At 29.7% G+C, this 20,024-nt stretch overlaps 2 protein-coding genes and 1 pseudogene across 4 annotated transcripts; 2 read left to right on the top strand and 1 right to left on the bottom strand.

Moving 5' to 3' along the window:
- The first annotated feature begins 759 nt into the window (after positions 1 to 759).
- LOC107173481 (protein arginine N-methyltransferase 5 pseudogene) lies at positions 760 to 4,756 on the top strand (annotated as a pseudogene). Its single transcript, XR_016191893.1, has 2 exons — positions 760 to 1,227; positions 2,844 to 4,756. The product of XR_016191893.1 is annotated as a protein arginine N-methyltransferase 5 pseudogene (transcript).
- Positions 4,757 to 5,384: 628 nt separating this feature from the next.
- DNaseII (deoxyribonuclease II) lies at positions 5,385 to 9,903 on the top strand. 2 transcript variants are annotated; one of them, XM_089228402.1, is made up of 8 exons: positions 5,385 to 5,539; positions 7,290 to 7,494; positions 7,550 to 7,724; positions 8,010 to 8,253; positions 8,391 to 8,594; positions 9,339 to 9,444; positions 9,516 to 9,660; positions 9,759 to 9,903. In XM_089228402.1, exons 2-8 carry the CDS (start codon positions 7,388 to 7,390, stop codon positions 9,861 to 9,863), a joined length of 1,086 nt encoding a protein of 361 aa, XP_089084528.1. In that variant the 5' UTR covers positions 5,385 to 5,539; positions 7,290 to 7,387; the 3' UTR covers positions 9,864 to 9,903. The 2 variants fall into 2 exon arrangements, with proteins under 2 accessions (XP_089084528.1, XP_089084529.1); XM_089228403.1 differs by lacking the exon at positions 5,385 to 5,539 and adding an exon at positions 6,252 to 7,186.
- A 1,734-nt stretch (positions 9,904 to 11,637) lies between these two features.
- Positions 11,638 to 19,309, bottom strand: LOC107173475 (cytosolic 10-formyltetrahydrofolate dehydrogenase). The gene is made up of 16 exons (XM_015524036.2): positions 19,001 to 19,309; positions 18,798 to 18,939; positions 17,434 to 17,668; positions 17,212 to 17,377; positions 16,072 to 16,176; positions 15,782 to 16,006; positions 15,455 to 15,666; positions 15,090 to 15,369; positions 14,612 to 14,946; positions 14,334 to 14,527; positions 14,068 to 14,261; positions 13,878 to 13,997; positions 13,010 to 13,260; positions 12,718 to 12,917; positions 12,571 to 12,643; positions 11,638 to 12,233 (listed from the first exon to the last, which is right to left on the bottom strand). The coding sequence occupies exons 1-15, from the start codon at positions 19,052 to 19,054 to the stop codon at positions 12,588 to 12,590; spliced, it is 2,769 nt and encodes a 922-aa protein (XP_015379522.1). The 5' UTR covers positions 19,055 to 19,309; the 3' UTR covers positions 11,638 to 12,233; positions 12,571 to 12,587.
- Between the last annotated feature and the right edge of the window lie 715 nt (positions 19,310 to 20,024).

The following is a 20,024-nucleotide window of genomic DNA, read 5'->3' as shown; positions in this document are numbered from 1 at the left end:
CAGGTGATCAATATTTCAACTTATAGTTGTATGCAACAAAGTAAAGAAACTTTCGTTGAACGCGTTCAATTTAATTCATACCATAGAAGGTAGGTATCAGGATCCCGCATAACAGCTCTATATTCCAAAATTGACTTCAAAAAGGAACAGTGTTAAGAACTATTAGGTAAGAGAAAATCAAAAATCTGCGATTCATTACAATTTCATATACAACAATAACAGTGTCAATACATCGCATTCACTTACAAGCGAGATTTGTCCATATCAATGCCAATTGGCCACCAAGACCGCTTACAAAATCGGGAATGATATCTGATAGTCATCAACGATCCAAAAATAAGCGATTTGGTTTTGCCAAATGACACAAGTCTCCACAAGGTTACAATATTATGCAATTATTGATCAAGAATTCGACTTTATCTTATCGCGACGAAATTGCTCATCGTTTGCTTGATCAGATAGCCTGCAGTACATTGCTTTAACTAATACGATTCATGAACTAGGTAGGTAATATCATATTAGCAGTGGATAGAGGAGTTGAGTTATTATAATATAGTATATATTATTATTAGGTAATTTCTATAAATTATACTGTATTACTGTCTATAGGACATAGGTACCATAGTATTACTACTATATATTATTATTTATAAACAACGATAATACTTATAAGTTATAAATTTATAATGTTTAAAGTTAAATAAATACTAAAATATGGTTTGCAGTTAGCCGGTTAAAAAAAAATCATGGGAGGGATACGAAACTCGAATTCCAACCCCACCATCGCAATTACGCCACTGACGTCGACGTCATGCGTCGAGTGCCAATCATGTGCATTGAAAAATAAAAACAAAATTTTGATGCGTGTGTGCCGCTGTTTAGTTTTGGACGTTTTGGTCAGTAGTCGGTACTCACTCGGACACTCGGTCAGTATGTCATGAGAGTGTGTCAGTAACTACAACTGTCTACTACTGACTCTGTAATCACTGCGGAAGTGCAGACTGCAGACGCTGTTCGTTGAGCTAAAGCTAAATCGCCGACAATCAGTTGTGATAACAGGCAAGTCGATTGGTGGCGAAGTGCCGACACCAGCTGACTTTATAGTGATCAGCGACTTGTCAGTTGTCACTTGTACAATCTGTTGTTGTGCTCCGCGCACGTGCGTTGTTTTGAACTTCGCCGATCGTCGACCGCCGTCAACAATCAACAAAAATTTCTTGAATCTAAGTATGTATCTTTAAACAATGAGTTTTTAAGTGCATGTTCTTATTTTGATTACTTGTACTTCATATTATGAATTATGATTGATTGATTTATTTATTGTTGCACATTTTGTAGAAAAACATTATTTTTTACAAAATGTAGAATGTCTATTTTTTACTATAGGTATGATCACGTCGAATACGGCTTTATGGTATGAGTGGTATGAAGTATGATTCGCGTAACACATGTGGGGAAACATTATAATAATATTTATACATACTATACATAAATGCATTTGTTGCGCTCGTGACGTCAGCGTCGTGCGTCTCGGATCTGCGTGATCATACCTAGCTATTTCTATCATGAATACTTGCACCACAGAATAGATGAAATTTCATCTATTCTGTGCTTGCACCATAAGTCTATAAGTTCTTATTATTCTGATAACAAATATCATATCATAGATTTTTATGTGTATATATTTTTAAAATTTTTTTAAATTAGTTAAATTTATATAAAAACCAATAATTATGGTTATTTTCTATATTTTGATTTGATTAATAATCAGTATTAAATAGACGGCTTTTAAATTATTTTATACTTGATAGGAAGCCTATGGGTATTTCTATACTATACATTTCGATCATAATAACATTTTAGATATATACTATACATATGCGCAAATCAACTAGGCTATGTGGACTTGGCTCCCTCAAAATCATAATTAGCCCCCCCCCCCCAATTTATTAATGTCCCACAAACTATTAAAAACTCAATTTATAAATAGTCAGGGCTAAAGCCCTCCTCCCACCAAATTGAACCAATTTGCTCATATTGGTGTAATCCTATGAATTATGATAGCTAATGTCATTTTGTTCTTATAGAATACAGTCGTTGGTTTGTAGTTTCATACTTCTCACTTCATAGTACATATTTTATGTTTATAAATTATGGTCTATGAATATTACCAATGCTTTGTATCACAGGTGCATAAAATTCTGTGCTTTGTGTATCTCATATTTAATTGATTGAGTGCACTGTTATGAAGTTTGTTCAGTAGGAGAATTCTTCATTCTATGTGACATGTATTTTCTCCATGGATTTTATATTTATTCATTGTTTTTTTTTAACTATAACATATTACCTATACGATACAACATTTAAGAAAAATCATTTGAAAGCACCAAAATATAAACAAAAATGGATTGGTGATTTTTTAGCCAAAAAAGTCGGTAACCTTTTTATTTAGTTTTTAATAAAAAAAAATATGTTGTTTTAACTATTTACCAACAATATTATTCTATTCGACGTTTGGACCATATAAAATAAAGTAACAATGCAGTATATATTTAAATGTTATTAAGTAATTAATTTAAAACTTATAATTTCATAGTTAATGCAATGAAAATCTTCTAATTGTGAAATTGTAGAATAATATTTTAATACATTTATTATCTTATTATTATTGAATCTGATGCTATGTATATTGATGTTGTTAATTCTTAAATAAATAGATGAAATGACAACCTCTATCATGTAATTATAAATTATGTAAACATATATAAATAATATAAAAATATCAAGTATCAAATAAAATGGTGTATATTATATACTAATACATATTTTTTTTTACTCTGTAGGATGAATAATAACAGTTTATCCAGTATAAATCAATTTTCATTAATAACCTCAAACATTCCTGTTGACTTGGCATTTGATTTCATTACAAAAAATGATTTACAACAGTGTCTAGAATATCTCACAGCATGGTACTGCAAAGTGGGCTGTATCCAATTATTTGACGATGAAAAAATTTTAAATTTGGATACAATACTATCTACAAATTTAATTAATAAAGTGATAGCAAAACTACCAACTGTGGATTGTGATGATTATAAACTTCAAAATGACATGGAAAATCAATTTGATCAAAAGCTTACTACATTGTATAATTTTAAATTTAGAAAGTTTTTAATAGAATTTAAATTATCAAACAATTCTGCAAATTTAGCTCGAGTGGTATGTAAATATTCAAATAAACCAATTATATTTTATTTTAATGTACTAGCATTAGAAAATGCTTGGGACTCTTGGAATATTTTTAGGAACATGACTGGTTATAGTTTACAAATTGGCATAGTTTTGTGCCTCACTAAATATGTGCCAACTCATGATGAGATGAGTCGATGGGTTGGTGAACCCATGTGTGCTTTATCTATTAGTACAAACCTTTTCAATTTAAACAAAAAAGGAAATCCAGTACTTAATGAAAATCATGAAGTTATTTTGAAAATGGCTGTACAACAAAAATGGACAATAATTGTATCGGGCGAACCGCTACCAAATATGAGAGATTATTTTTATTACATTATATTTATTGCCAAGAATGTTCATATACCAGCTCCAATAATTGTGTGTGATGATCTTCTACAACTCCCCTTGCAACCACTCAGAGACAATCTTATGTCTTGTGTATATCATGTTTTTGAACAGGATCCAGTTAAATATACACAATACCAAAAAGCAATACATTTGGCAATCATTGACAAAAAGGTAAAAAATATTGTTATAGCTGTTATTGGTGCCGGTCGAGGTCCTCTAGTTAAAGCTTGTTTGAGAGCTGCAGATTTAGCAGCTGTAAATGTTAAGGTATATGCAGTTGAAAAAAATGAAAATGCTATACCGACTCTACTTATGTACCAAAAAAACATTTGGGGGAAATCTGTTGATGTGGTTTTCAGTGATGGGCGTGAATGGGACCCACCTGAGAAGTGTGATATAATGGTGTCTGAACTTTTGGGATCATTTGGAGACAATGAATTGTCACCAGAATGCTTAGATGGAGCTCAGAAATGTTTGAAAGATGATGGGATAAGTATACCTTGTGAATATTCATCCTATTTAAGGCCTGTTATGTCACACAAATTGTTTAGTCAGACGATAAGAAATAAAGCTATCGATGAGTCATGTATATCAAAGTCAAAAGATTCTGCATTTGAACAGTCATACATTGTTTTACAACCAAATAGCTATAAGCCAACAAAGACCAAAAAATTATTTTCATTTTATCATCCAAAAAAAACACTAGAAAGCAATGCTCGTTATAAATGCCTTAATTTTGAAATAACTTCTAACATGCAATTGCATGGTTTTAGTGGCTATTTTAATGCTGTACTTTATAAAAATATTATAATTAGTATAGAACCATTAACTGAGAGTTTTGGAATGTTCAGTTGGTTTCCAGTTTTTTTTCCAATCAAGGATACCATGTTTGTTAAATCGGGTAATGTTATATCTGTGCATTTTTGGAGATGTTGCGATAAAAATAAAGTGTGGTATGAATGGTGTGTATCTTCCCCAAACCAAACACCTATTTATAATTGCCAAGGAAAATCAAATTCTATAAGACTGTAATTTATTAAATACTTAATTTTTATTACATTAGTAATATTTTTAACTAATGTAGATTCTTGACTTTGAATATTTAATTTTTATATTTACCAATGTTGAACATTCAATAATTAAATTTATGTTATTTATGTTATTTATTTAATGGTTCATTTAGTTATTTCATAGATTTTGTATAATGATTATTTAACACACTTTATAGAAATTATTACTTAAACGACTTAAAACTGATATGTAAGAAATTTATGACCTCAAAAAAAAAAGTAACTAATTTAAAATCATTTCTTATTATATTATTAAGAACACTTGCTCTTTAGTCGATTATTAAAAGTTGCAATAGACGATATATTTTCAAAAAATATTATTCATTGGCTTAAATTTTACTAGGTGATCATAACATTATGTACTTATGCCGTTACAACTTTTAAATTTGACCCCCTGCTACTTTTCCAACATAAACATTCCATAATGTCCTTATTATATACAGACATACAGTAGACTTTGGATGTTAAAAAAATACCCCTAGGTTAAGTTTTCATAGAAAACACGTACTTAGATTCCCTCAATAAATTAAAAATAATATAGTGTGAGACGACAGTAGACACTACATATATTGTATTCTATTTTGTATTAATTTCAAAAATATTTGAAATTAAGTGGTAAAAAAATTTTTTTGATGAGTATTCGTTTTTTACATAACCTTAAACTCGAGCACATACCTTTCTTTGTGATAAGTAAAATCACGAATACCTATAACAAAAGAGTAACATAGTTTGGTTTAGGTGGTGGTCGAAACAAAGGACTAAAGGAGGGAGTGTTACAGCCCTATAGAGAATTCAGGGTTGTCGAGAGTTTGAGACTGTAGTATGTAAACAGTCTGTTGTATATGTACATTTGGAACGTTTGTAATTCTGTATCGTCTACACAGGTAGGTTATTGTTTTAATAACAAAATTGTCAAAATAAAATCTCATGTTGAATTTTCATGTTTTTCTCGCTAGCCGAGAACTTTTTATTAGAAAGAGCGTAGTTAGACAGATAATATTAATGATATCTATTTAATCATTTTTATAGGAAACTTTTGCATTTAGGCAATTATATTTTAAAAATGTGAATTTTATCATTAGTGTAGAAGTAAATACTTTTTATGTACACCTACCTATGTAAATTCTAGGCTCCAGTCGTCAACGTTTTTATACGTCATATTAGTTATTTATTTAATAAATAGGTAGATAGATAGGTAATAACGACCATTATTGAAAATTATTATTGCGTACTATCATTTGTATATAATTATTCAAAAATGTTACATTGATGAGCTCATATTTTGTATGAGTGAAATCAAAATATTCAATAAGAATAACATGCAAAGGTTTGGTACCTATATATAACTGTAATTTTTTATATGAATAATAATAGTAATCATTTATGTAGTTATGATATAAAATTATTATTTTTTATACGTTAAAACACTTGTAGGTACCTATACTTACATTATATTACAAATAAAATACGTATATGTCATATATATGGGCAAAATATTTTTTTAACCGAATGATGGAAATGGCCAATGGGCAAAAAATTGAGAGTATGTATTTTTTAGATTTTTAATATTATTATAAGAAAAATATATGATGAATTTATATACGACAAAAATCAAAAATCCTTCTATTTTTTCTATGTACACAGTGAACTTTCATTGTGAGTTAGTAAGTATAACGTAAAAAACTTGAAAACAAGATTCTTATTTTGGATATTTCTAACATTAAAAAAATAAAAAATATCTAAAATACAGTCACAATTTATTTTATAAATGTTGAAACTTGGAAAGATTATAACATTCTTTAATTTTATTCCTTATAATCAATCAAGCTTGAAAATATAATAAAAGATTGTTACACATTTTTTCGAGTGAATAAAATATTGATGGATTTATAGGTACCTCATCGTACTTATACTTAACTTACTACTTAAATATTTATCGTCCTCAGTACCTACTTCGCGTGTATTAAAATCGCGTTATTAGTATCGTGGTAGATATTAGTCGTGGGTATTATTTCGTGTTAATTATTGTAATCGTGTAATTAAATTAATAAATAACAATATGGTAATTATTACGAAGTGTAAAAATACATTTTGATAAAATTTGATACCATTTATTAGTATTGTTAATGAAAAAAAAATTACCTATTATTTAACATATATTTAATTAGTTTAAGCCATCAAAACATTATTATTAAAGCGATAAACGACAACGATTAAGTTAATAATCAGAGACAATAATTATAGGTTGTAGGTATATTGATTCTAATTAATAATATTAAATAAGTTGATGCGCAATGCATTTGTATTTATTACAAATCGCGAATAATATTAGATATGATTTAATGTGTGACACCGTATATAACAGACTGTGAAACTTCCATTTAACATTCAACTACCTAAATATTTATGAGAACCAAGCTCATTTAATTCTATTTAAAAAATGTTTTTTGTTGATCATGAGATTCTGTATAACTAATACGGAAGTTTCATCGTAATTATAACTCGTTGACCTTTATAAATCAGAAAAGAAGGTAGAATTCGTTTAGATCACATTTTAAATAACCTATACCATATTCTTATCGTTTACATTTAATATTTTTATATAACTGGGTTTTTATAACTTTTATTAAAAAGGCAAAACATCGCTAGTCTTGCTGCTACAGTATTGTAGTCGGCAGTCACTATAGTGAAACAGTGCAACAATATTATACTGAATAATATCAAGTTACGATATGGGACGAGCGTTTTTGACATTTGTCGTCGTCTTGATGGCTGTCATTGCGGTGACATTTGGCGATCGACTGCAATGTAAAGACCCGTATGGACAACCAATCGACTGGTAAGTAGATATTTATTTATATTTTCAGATATTTATTAAAGTTTGTCAAAAATAGGTTTACGGCCATCAAGCTGCCGAACCTCTATTCGAACTTGTCCAATGGGAAGGTTTACGTCTATATGGATGCGAAAACCCCGGAGTGGATTTACTTGACCGGAATCACGACTGAGAAGTCGGCTATTGGACACACAGTGAAGCAGATGTACGCGACCACTCAAACCTATAACGAGGTAATATTATTAATAGTGGTACAAAAATAATAATAATTATATTTTCATCTACATGACTAGAAATATATATTTTGTGAGTGTACTTGAGTAGACAACATAATTCTAGTGCTTATATTTATATTAGGATTGGTACACTTTGGTTAAATACTCGTCAAACAATTAATTTTATTACAATTAATGTCTCGAATTTTATAATATACACGATTTCGTCAACTCCGAGAATAAGAAGAATTATAAATACTTATGGTCTGCTGTGATCATATCATACACCCTTATACATTTCAGTCGATAATGTGGGCCGTGTACAACGATGAGCCGACAAACGGTCCAACATCGTATTCGAAGGGTCATTCCAAAGGCATGGTGGTGGCCAATAACAGTTCGGGCTTATGGCTGGTGCACAGTGTACCCAAGTTTCCGCAGTTACCTTACCAGAACAACAACTCGTACACATACCCTAAGACTGGCTTGAAGTTCGGCCAAAGTTTTCTGTGCATGTCCATGACAGCTGAGGAGCTGGACAAGGTAGGTGAGTAATGAGTATCTATGCAATTTTCTATTACCTATATAATATGTTTGTAAATATTGGATTCATAATGTTTGGATACATCCAAAAAAAATACAAATGTTGCCCGGGATTTATTAATCAATGTAACGACCCTGCAGGCGATCAATTGATCAACAACGAAGTAGTGGTCTACAGCAGTCACTTTGGAGGCGATCTGAAATCAACGTACCCGGGTCTATACAACGCCTCTCTGCCTCAACCTATTCCCGGAGTAAAGAACGATGGAGTAAGGTTACAGCCTCTTAAATCTATTGAGGGCTTTGAGTTCTTGTCGATTTCAAAAAACAGGCATTTTGAAAAAGGTACACTTCGCATCTAAATATGTATTTGTATGGACTAGGTATACAGTTTAATAATACATAAATCATAAAAAAAAACCTTAAAAAGTCGAAAATTAAAAATTAAAAAAAAAGAACTGAGTTTTTTCTAACTATAAAGTACTAACTAATAAAATCCAATATTCTAATATAACGAATAATAACCTCTAACAAACTTGGAAGTCGAAGCATTGTCAACATTATATGAAACCAAACTATGCCTAGCGCTCCACTGAAAATCTGAAATTATACGTACATTTTTATACAAATTCCTATTGAATAAAATCTACTTTTAAAACGAACTAACCTTACTAAATTCGAGTATGGCTATGACAAGTATTATAAATGATATTGTGTTTGAATATAGTTACATGCCAGGGGCGTATTTAGACTTTTTTTTTTGGGTGGGGGGGCTGTGGTATTTTCTTCAACTGAAATTCCCAATCCAGCCTATATGAGTTAGAAAATTTACATCTGATAGGACATAATAAGCAGACTTCATAAACAATTCCTGGATTTCGGGGGGGGGCTGAAGCCCCCTCAGCCCCCCTCCCCCATAAATACGCCCCTGTTACATGCATATTTTACATCACATATTGCAGTTATGTACAATATACTTAAGTATGCCGTGAATGTGACCGTGTATTTAACTTATTATTGATATATAATCTTTTGATTTCGTCACACTAGTTCACATGCATATATCTGTTATGTTATATACAATTGTAGATTTATACGAAGACTTAATCACACACATGGCACAGTCAAATTTGTACACAGAGACTTGGTTAAATTCGAGAGATAGGTTCAATTCGTCATGTTCCAGCAAGTACAAGTAAGTTAAGATGGAAATACACTGAGTAGATCATCAGATTAGTTTTGCTAAATAATAATGATGGTTTTAAGGACTATGAACATCAAGTCATTGGCTATGAAGAACATAAATGGGTTGAAAAACGTATGGTACAATTCAACTAAAGACCATTCTAAATGGGTTGTGACTGGGAAGAGTTCTGTACATTGGACTTGCATTGGCGATATCAATCGATCTGTATGTTTGTGTTAAAAATACTATAATATCAATAGTAAAAAATATTAATGTTATTTTTATCAATAACATAAAAACGTTAATGTTTTTTTTTTTTTTAGAAAGAACAGACAAAACGTGGAGGTGGAACAGTATGCATAAAATCGTTGCCAATATGGAACCAATATAAAAAACTAGTGTCAGATATTGAAAAGTGTAAAATTTAGTGCTATTTAATTATATGACTCGCCAGAGTATACCTACAATTATTATCGTTTAATACTCTACCACCATCATGTATTTAATTTATATTCACTTGACACACACAAATATTAATAGTCATAATTTATAACTTACGAGGATTATTATATTATATGTAGGTATGGCATGAGCATATAAATAATAGGTATGTTTATTTTAAAAATAACTTTTAATTTCTATTGTTCTTAATAAAATTTAAAAAATGTCATAATTTATTTAAAACTACGAGTCAAAGTTCTTTGTAATAAGCTGATCACATAGACTTTTTCGTTAAGAATAGAGTTATTTTTGGACAGTGGTCGAAATTAATAGATAAATTATGTCATAGTCTTAGAGCCCAGAGGTTTAGAAACTAATACGAATACCTATATTCCGTAACACGAGAAAATGCATACGGCTGCCAATGAAAATGTTTTTTCGCGCACCAGCGTCTACCTCCGCGAACCGCCGTATTACAATATTATAAGCTCCTTCGAGGTGGAAATGTCACATTCGGATGCGCGAGCCGTATGCATTCTTTCGTGGTTTTTTTTTTTAATTCGTTATTTATAAATTTTTCCTAACAAAGTCATCTAAGCTTGGGTATAATGTACAACATTTTTAGCTATTTATAAAAACGATATTAACATAATATGTAGTAAATAACTAATTCTTTCGTAGTACTATACGGAGTATAGACAGTAGGTACTTTTTAACAGTTTGTACATATATCTGAACGTTATACTGTCGGGGGCCTGCACGTGTGTATTTAATAAGAGGTAATACTTAAGCAATATGCACTTTCGTTATTGTCTCCGCCCGTGGCATTTGGATCTTAAATTATAATTATAATCGTTTATGTGACAGTCATTGTAGTGGCTATTGGCGATCGACTGCCGTCAATTATTATAAAAGTAAAAAAAATTACAAAAATATAATATGTACAATTAAAAAAAAATTAAAATCTGGGTCTGTACATCACCACTTTGCCACACAACGTGAATAACAATGGAGGGAGATTACAGCCTCTTCATTCACTGAAGGTTTTAAGTTCTTGTTCACTCCTAAGAACAAACACTTTGGAAAAGGTAAACTATTTATATATATGTTACGCGTAATGTTAACATTTGGATAAAATCGACATTAGCCATTTGTTTTGATTAATGTGTAATTTTTCATTTATAAACATGAAATATCAACATTATCCGGATAATGTTAAAAGTTATATATTAGAGTTGTTAGCATTCTTAGAATAATGAAACGCTGGACTGCCAGAGTATAATATCTTAATTAATCTATAACCGAGTTAGTCAGTTATCTCACCAATAAGGTAAGCAATATATTATATGGGCTTACCGATTAAGTGAACAATATAATATATTATGGGCTTAATATTTATGTTAATTGCACAATATTTTCTTTATAATTTTATGTACTATAAAAATCATTATATAAAATGAAAAATAAACTCATATTAATAATTTATGCATTTCATTGGGAATTAATAATTGTGATTTAAATATATTCAATATTGTTGATAGTTTAAAATGATTTTATACATTTTTATGGTTGTTAAGACATTATACAAAAGTTCTTGGATGATATCATATTATCCGGTTAATGTTAACCAATATTTAATAATATATATAGTGAGTAATGTTAACAGATGGCTAATGTTGTATTATCCGGCTAATTTTAACTTTATCCAAATGTTAACATTACCCATTACATATACAAATAGAGTATACAGTATAGACTAACTATTATGTGTGTTCCAATTTTATTAAAAAAACAGAATGAAGATATAAATAACAATAATAAAAAACATGTATACATAAAACAAGATTTAACACAAAATTAAATGTACTTATTTAACAAATTGAACTAAATGCAAGTATGATATGTTCTAAAAAAATATTGGAATGCTCAAGAAGTGACCAGAAATCAATGATTTTTAATGTATAGAACTTATTCTAAATGCAATAAGATAATCTTTTGATTTCATCACAAAACAGATAAATGTACAAATTACATACAATTATAGATTTTAACAAAGAGTTAATCATACATATGGCACAATCAAACAAATGCAGTAAACACTGAGAATTTGGTTGAATATAAATAGAAAAGTTGGTTCAATTTGTTATGTTGTAGTCAGTACAATTGGGTTGAGGTAGAAATAAATTGAGAATATTTTTTGGTTTAATAATGTTTTCAAGAGCTATGAAAAATGTATGGTACAATTTGGTTTTGGACCATTCCAAATGAGTTGTGACTGAGAACGCTGGCAACAATTCTAAGCATTTAACTTGCATTGGCAACATCAAAAGAAGTATATGCTTATTGGAAATACCATACTAAAAATAATAAAAATAATCAATATTATTTAACATGGAAATTTTAATGTTGTTTAAGAAGAACAGCTGATAAAACACAGAGGTTGAACAGTATAGATAAAATCAATGCCAATTTGGAATCAATATAAACAATTAAGGCTCTGTTAAACAAATGCGTTATAATGCGCGTTAAAGCGGTAAATGGCTCGTCGGCATGGTGCTTTCATGCGCGTGAATAACGCAGCATTGTAACAAATTACAAAATCAAGCGACGTGGAGATAACGCTTTCTGTTTGACAGAGCCTTTAGTGCTGGATATTGAAATATGTAAAATACTGTACTATATTTTCCCTCTCACCTGAGTATAACTGTTGCTCAATATTCTACTGTTATGCATTTAGTTTTTAAGTATTCATTCAAAGCTTCTTCACCTAATGCAGACAATAATGAGTATAAAATATGTTTGACAAAAAAAATTAACAAGATCTTCAAGGAGTCACTGTACCTAAATCCTTGCCAAATCCAGACTTTTTGAACCCACCAAAAGGCGCAGCAACATCAGTTTTATTGTAAGTATTTATAAATACAGTTCCAGCATCAATTTTTTCTGCAAATCTCAATGCCTTACTTATGTCTTTTGTAAATATGCCAGAAGATAGACCATAATCAGTGGAGTTTGCTCGCTTGATGACTGCGTCTAGGTCACTAATGTCAAATTGTAAGCGCGATATATTAAATTTCAATTTTAATAAATATATAATAATCTTCTATAAGTGCACAAAAATTATTTTTTATACCTGCTACTAAATTTAGTAACAGCCATAATAGGTCCGAATGATTCTTCTTGAGCAATGAACATATGATCTTCAACTCCTGTGAACACAGTTGGCTCAAAATAGTATCCAGGTCGATCCAGACGTTTCCCTCCAATCTTTAATTCAGCTCCTTCATTCTTGGCTTTCTTGCAATAATTAATTAATTTTTCCAAATGGGCCTTATGGTTTTGAGGTCCATGATGAGTATCACGTTCTAATGGGTTTCCAATTTTCTAACATGGAACAAAAAACTGTTAAACTATAACCATATATTACAACTTAATACTTAATAGATTGCAATAAAATAACTGAATCCAATTTTTGATTTTAAAAGTCATTAATAAAATATTTTTGAAGAATTTACTTTTACAGGAAAAAAGTAAGTCAATTAATAACAAACTATAAAGAACTAACAAGACTTCATTAAACATTTTGAAACTTTTTTTTAAGATAAAAATTGTCAACTTTTTTAGCATAATGTAATATATACTCTGTTCACGGAGAGGCCAAAACTGCGTAGTGGACAAAAACTTGTTGATCCCCACCAATACAACTCATAACAGCTACGCACCACCTGCCGCTACCATCAGTCATTTGCACAAAAAAAGTTCTGGTTTCTCAGCAAACTGAGTATAAACTGTTTTTAATAGAGTAAAATATTTACACTATTTTAAATTTCAATAAAAATACATTTTTTTTTTTTAATTGAGTCAAGTTTCTTAAATAGGCAGAGCCGTAATTATTTTTTATTCAGCTATATTCAAAGAAAAAATTGCCATGTGCTCGTCTTATGTCGAATTAAGAGTACTTTAATTCAGTTAATACTTCAATACTTGTCTAATTTACTTACAATTTTTTTTACTTCTTCAACAACTTTGTCGATAAATTTGTCGTGTATGCTTGATTCAACAAAAACTCTACCTGCAGCTATACAATTTTCTCCTTTGTTGAAAAACACTCCTCCCATGCTCTAGTAACATCAAAAGCCAAATGCTTACAAAATGAATCAAAAAATGTAGAAAACAAACATAGAAACACACCATTCTAACAGATTTGTCTAGGTCACAGTCATCGAGTATAATCAAAGGTGATTTTCCACCAAGTTCTAAGGATACTTTTTTGAGATTTGATTCTGCTGAAGCTTTCATGATTGCATGACCAGTAGCTGTACTGCCTGTAAATCCCACTTTTCTGATATCTGGATGTTCAGCTATTGCTCTACCAGCCTCAGAACCTATTACACCATAAGTTTTTGTACGTTATAATGACATAATTAAATATTCACTAAAATCTACTGTAATAATACCAAATCCAGGAAGAATGTTTATAACACCAGCTGGAAAGCCAGCCTCTACAGACAATTCAGCAAACTTCAATGCTGTGAGAGGCGATACTTCTGTTGGTTTCATCACCACTGTATTGCCAGCCGCTAAACATGCTGCCATTTTCCAAGACAGCATCATTAAAGGATAATTCCATGGAGTAATAATACCACAAACCCTATTTTCAAACATAAAATAAAATATTATTTTATAATATATTATTTAATACATTTCAAGTTGTCATTTTAAATCATCAATTTACCCGTATGGCTCTTTTTTTGTAAATGTCAAATTTCTATTAGGTCTTGCATGTGATATTGGTATTGTTTGTCCATGTATCTTATCTGCCCAACCGGCAAAGTATTTCCAAACATCAATAGACATGCCAATATGAGTTTTCAATGCTAATGTGTACACTGCACCAGAATCAATGGACTCTATAGTCGCTAATTCTTCCCTATTTTTATCTAATAAATCTGCTATCTTATACAAAATAGCTCCACGGTCTCTGGGACTCATTTCAGACCATTCTCCTTCAAAAGCCCTACTTGCTGCAATAACTGCTTGATCCACATCAGCTTCAGACGCACATTGAATCTAAAATCATACAATGAAACAAGTTAAACCCAATTAACTTCTTTGCAATTCATATTATAATAATACATAAGAAAATTAAAATAAGTTAAAAGAAAAGTAAAAAGTTTTCATTATTAATAGATAAATTTTAGAGTAAGTCTTACTGAACAAATAACAGACTCGTCAGCAGGATTGATGCATTCTAAGGTTTTTCCAGACTCAGAATCCACAAACTGTCCATTGATGAATAATTGTTTTGCAAACTGTAATTTCATATTGTTGACTTCAATCACAACTGGATCATATTCTACACGAATATTGTCATCAGTTGAACCTCTTGACCTCTTGACTAAGGTGTTACAGAAATCAGAAAAAACAGGAGACATGTATACATCATCATTCTTCAGAGTCAGTTTCAATTTATCTTTTATCTCTTCAATTAACCTAAATTATTTAATCATAGAAACTAAGTGGTTATTAACTATTAACTAGTTATCTTTCAAAATTAAAGTTTAACTTAATTTATTACCTCACAACATCCATAGATCCTGCACCAGATTGGAAGAAATGAGTATCCTTTCCAACTTCCATGTTTAGAATATTTTTCCAAATTGATTCCACTACAGGGATGTATGCTTTTTCTTGATCTGTATAGTTTATAGATTCTTGAACAGTGTCTGCTTTACCATAATTTGATGCGGCCATCATTTTGCCATCCACAGACAATCTCTCAATGTTTATCTAAAACGAAAAATTAGATATTACAGTCAGTATATTAATTAAGATATATTGAAAAAAAATCAATTTTAAAGGACAATGTTAATGTCTAATAAATAATATCATATTTAGTATTTACTTTTATACCATCATTGCAAGTAATCAATAAACCATTATCATGAACAATAGCTGGAAATTGAATAGTATCAACAGTCACATGGTCACCGGTGGGTGTTTCATTTGTCCAAATAGACGATTTGTATAATTTTACTTCTGTTTTATCTATGGTAGTCCAAGCACCTGGAGAACTGTCTAGCCCTCTAATGAAATTATGAATATCTACTCCACTTCTGGACCAATCTACCTAAAATCAAATACTAAACATGTCAATAAATTGAACAAAATTATACATTGTATGTGGTTACTTACTTTTTGTAAGGCCTTTTTCCTAACCGATGGTTCAAAAGAAGATCCTTCTGTAGATTGGGGTATAACTGGAGCTGTACCATTAGCTACCATATCAACAGCTTCAGCCTAAGTAATTTTATAACATAATTTTTTCAAATGTGTTTAAATGTATACAATGTGTGCGGTGAAGAAGTGACCGACTGGCATCATATTATAACATAAATTAGAATTTTTGAAAGAAAATGCATATACCCCCATTTTTCCTAACCGATGGTTCAAAAGAAGATCCTTCTGTAGATTGGGGTATAACTGGAGCTGTACCATTAGCTACCATATCAACAGCTTCAGCCTAAGTAATTTTATAACATAATTTTTTCAAATGTGTTTAAATGTATACAATGTGTGCGGTGAAGAAGTGACCGACTGGCATCATATTATAACATAAATTAGAATTTTTGAAAGAAAATGCATATACCCCCAAATAACACTGTAATAACTACAATTTATACTTTATTTTAATCCATAATTTCCAAGTAATATCACTGCAAAATAATAAATTACTGAACAATGAACATAGAGCTTATATGAGTCACTGAGATATAATATACATACAGAGATAAAATTTAAAAAAACAATATATTTAAGGTACTCTAGGTATTCTACTGTAGAATAATAAAATAAAAATAAAAACTGTAGTAAACACAGCATTATTTGGAGTTACGTACAATTTCTCTTTAAAAATGTAAATTTTTATCAACTTTTTTAAATTTAATAATAACTGGTAAATTTATGGTTTGATTGTGTAAGTTAATTGATAGCACAGTTAAATTGTTTTAAAATAAAAATAAATACAATAAAAAGTTAAAAGTTTTGAAAATAAGTTTGTTAATAAATATAAATATAAATAAGTATGTTACTAAATTTTCAATATGTTCAGTTTTGTTTAAAAATACTAAAAGCTAGACATTTTCTTCAAAGCAGTTATTTTTCATAGGTATTGCAACTACAGTTTTATAGTATCACAAAAAACTATAAATATTTTTTATTTTTTTTTTGTTATAAGTAATGGATATAAAGTAAGATATTTTTAGTTATTGTGTAGACTAATTAAAATAACTAGGAAAACCATTAAATTTTTTTTTAAATAGAACTAATAATTACCATACTTTTGATGCCTTCAGGATATAAAAAACGATTATATAAAGAATCAACGGTGTCATCTGGTAAGACTGGGCATGACTTTTGAGACAATATTGGACCAGTATCAAGTCCGTCATCAGCCCAAAAAATAGAAAAACCTGCTTCTTTGTCTCCATTCATCAATGTCCTACAATAACACATATTTAATTATAAATAAATAATTCAATTCAATTATTATCTTACCAATTGATGGCACTAACACCTCTGTGTTTAGGCAAAATTGAAGGATGGTAACATATACTTTTATGTTTTGGATGTTCAATGACCTCCATAGGAATAAACTGTGAACAGAATGGTAGCACATTGAGTTCAGCATCAACTTGTTTGTACTGAGCTACGATCTCAGGTAATGCAATTTCACCTTTACGCCATGATTTGATTTTAAACACTGGAGTATTGTTTTCTGAAGCAACAGCGGCTAATAAGAAAACAGAAAAAAATTAGTAAATTTATACTATTATGCGTGAAACTAAAATAACTACAAATATATATTTAGTCTGATCCATAAGCAACAGTCTTCATTAAACAATAGAACTATAAAATAAATTAAATTAATATAGAGCAACATATAACAGTCATACCTAAATAATTTGGTATTTACAAATTATGTAACTACTGATGGTATCTTATATCTAATTTAGTCATTTTACAAAATGTAAGGTTGTGCATCCAAATCATTATTTTTTATTAAAATTGTTAATGAGCTAGCAACTGTTTTTATTTCTAGTTTCTTTGTTATGGTATTCTTTGTTGCCATAAACTAAAATTATTTCTATTAAAATTAAATATAATTTAGTTTTAGATGGTACCCAATTTTAATAATAATCATTACTAACTATTAAAGTTATAATTGATTTATGATTATACTTAAATTAAATTTAACTATATGATATTACCTCATTTAATATAGAATATTTTACAATTTAATTTAATTGTCTACAATAATTCAATCATATTGGAGAATTCATTTAATATTAGTTACAATAATGTGAAACTACATAAGTACTTTTATTCAAACTAAATATTACTAACTGTAAAGTTGTTAATTATACTAAAGTTTGAACTAGATGAGCTAGATTATCAATACTTAGTACAAAGTTTAACATTTGCAATTTGAATTGCTAAATATACAGTGTGTTTTCTTTTAAAGGTAACACTAAATAATTCTGTCCAGTGATATTGGATTGAGATGGGTTTTTTTTTAAATAGTTAGGGACTATTGAAATACACATTTTTTTAAATTTTCAAATTTTTAACCTTTTTATTGTGCGCATGCGCAATACAACTTGCATTTTTTAAATGGAAAACACATTGTTAAAGTAAGTTATTATACATTACATTTTGACATTAAAAATATATATATGCACATAGTTTAAAATTATATAAGTAATTATGACACTTTTTTATATGTTCTAAAAAATTTATGACAATACCTAATTAGAATTAATATAATAATACATGAAAAATTAAAATGTATTCCTTAGTTTTTTTGATAATTAAACATAAATAATATAGGTCACACTTATGTGAAATTAGTTATTACCTACCCAATGGATCTTGCCGATTGCCTTTGTCTAATATGGTAAACACACCAACTACGCGATGACCATTTTTCAACAATAACTTATAGACTTCAGCAGCAAATGAACTCTGACCGATGATGGCAACATTTAAGTCCCGTTGGTTGATCTTCAATGAACAATAGACCATTAGATCAAGTGAGGGATCAATGTTTAAAAATCATACTTACTAGACCGAAACGACTAATTGGTCGAGATTTAATAAATTTTTTGAGCATAAGCATGTTGAACACCTCTGGCAATACTGCAACAGTCTCAAGTACTCAACAGTCAACTTAATTCTATCGGAAGAAAATTTGGCACAAAACTATTCACACCCGAGGTTGGTCCTAAAATCTAATTACTGGTATAAAAAATTCTATTGAACTAATTTCTAACTTTCTAAGTCTCTGAGAGATCGAGACGATCGGGCACACGCCAAACAGTCGGCGAGTGAAATTTTAATTTTAATTTTTTAATAATGTAATAATGGATAACGTCTTGTGATAAGACGTTGCACCTATAATAGAATAGAGGACGCACACGGCACGTCGGCACGGCACACGTGGACGGGTAATTTTTTAGATAAGAGTTAACAGTTTATCGCACGACTATTTACACTTTACAGCCACCATAGAAGTTATAATTAAATATAATAAGGTCCTTAGATCATAATAATATTATACGCAATGTTTAATGATCTAAGATAAGGTATATACCCTATTATGACAACCGTCAACCACATAAACCATGAAGGCACGAATAAGTAGCTTTATAAATTTATAATATATCATATCTAATAATAATTAATATTATGTCTTAAGATGATGTAAGTGAAAAATTGTTATTGTATTAAGATTTTCAACTTGTAGGTGAAATCATCTACATAAAGATAAAACACATTATAGACTGTACAATATTTTTAATATGAATGTTTAAACTTTCAACTTCACGCAAATACAATTTGATTTTGCTGGATTATCATCTGCAACTTCTCTGTTTCAAATCTCACATATCTTGTCAATTTTAAATTTGAATGATTTTTTGCTTCCTATGCACTGTGGCCCGCTAGATTTTAAATTTGTAAAAATTGGCCTCTAGTACTTTGAGTTACCCATCCACGTTATGGGTGATAATATTTTTGAAGACTCAACATAATCTCTGTTTTGTATTTAATTATTTGACTTTGTAAGACTTTCAAAATGAACATATGAA

Source organism: Diuraphis noxia, unplaced genomic scaffold (genome assembly GCF_037042655.1).
Source record: "Diuraphis noxia isolate RWA-SAM2 unplaced genomic scaffold, SU_Dnox_SAM2 contig0005, whole genome shotgun sequence".
Taxonomy (NCBI): domain Eukaryota; kingdom Metazoa; phylum Arthropoda; class Insecta; order Hemiptera; family Aphididae; genus Diuraphis; species Diuraphis noxia.
This window is presented reverse-complemented; position numbering and strand designations above follow the sequence as displayed.

What these genes read in the sequence shown, in the direction of transcription:
- DNaseII (XM_089228402.1), top strand. Translation starts at nt 7,388, where the DNA reads ATGGGACGAGCGTTTTTGACATTTGTCGTCGTCTTGATGGCTGTCATT. An exon ending in AAACAGGCATTTTGAAAAAG is followed by an intron (nt 8,595 to 9,338) that starts GTACACTTCGCA and finishes ATACAATTGTAG; the next exon opens with ATTTATACGAAGACTTAATC. An exon ending in TCATGTTCCAGCAAGTACAA is followed by an intron (nt 9,445 to 9,515) that starts GTAAGTTAAGAT and finishes GATGGTTTTAAG; the next exon opens with GACTATGAACATCAAGTCAT.
- LOC107173475 (XM_015524036.2), bottom strand. Translation starts at nt 19,054, where the DNA reads ATGCTTATGCTCAAAAAATTTATTAAATCTCGACCAATTAGTCGTTTC. An exon ending in CAATCGGCAAGATCCATTGG is followed by an intron (nt 17,669 to 18,797) that starts GTAGGTAATAAC and finishes TTTTCTTATTAG; the next exon opens with CCGCTGTTGCTTCAGAAAAC. An exon ending in GGTGTTAGTGCCATCAATTG is followed by an intron (nt 17,378 to 17,433) that starts GTAAGATAATAA and finishes GTGTTATTGTAG; the next exon opens with GACATTGATGAATGGAGACA.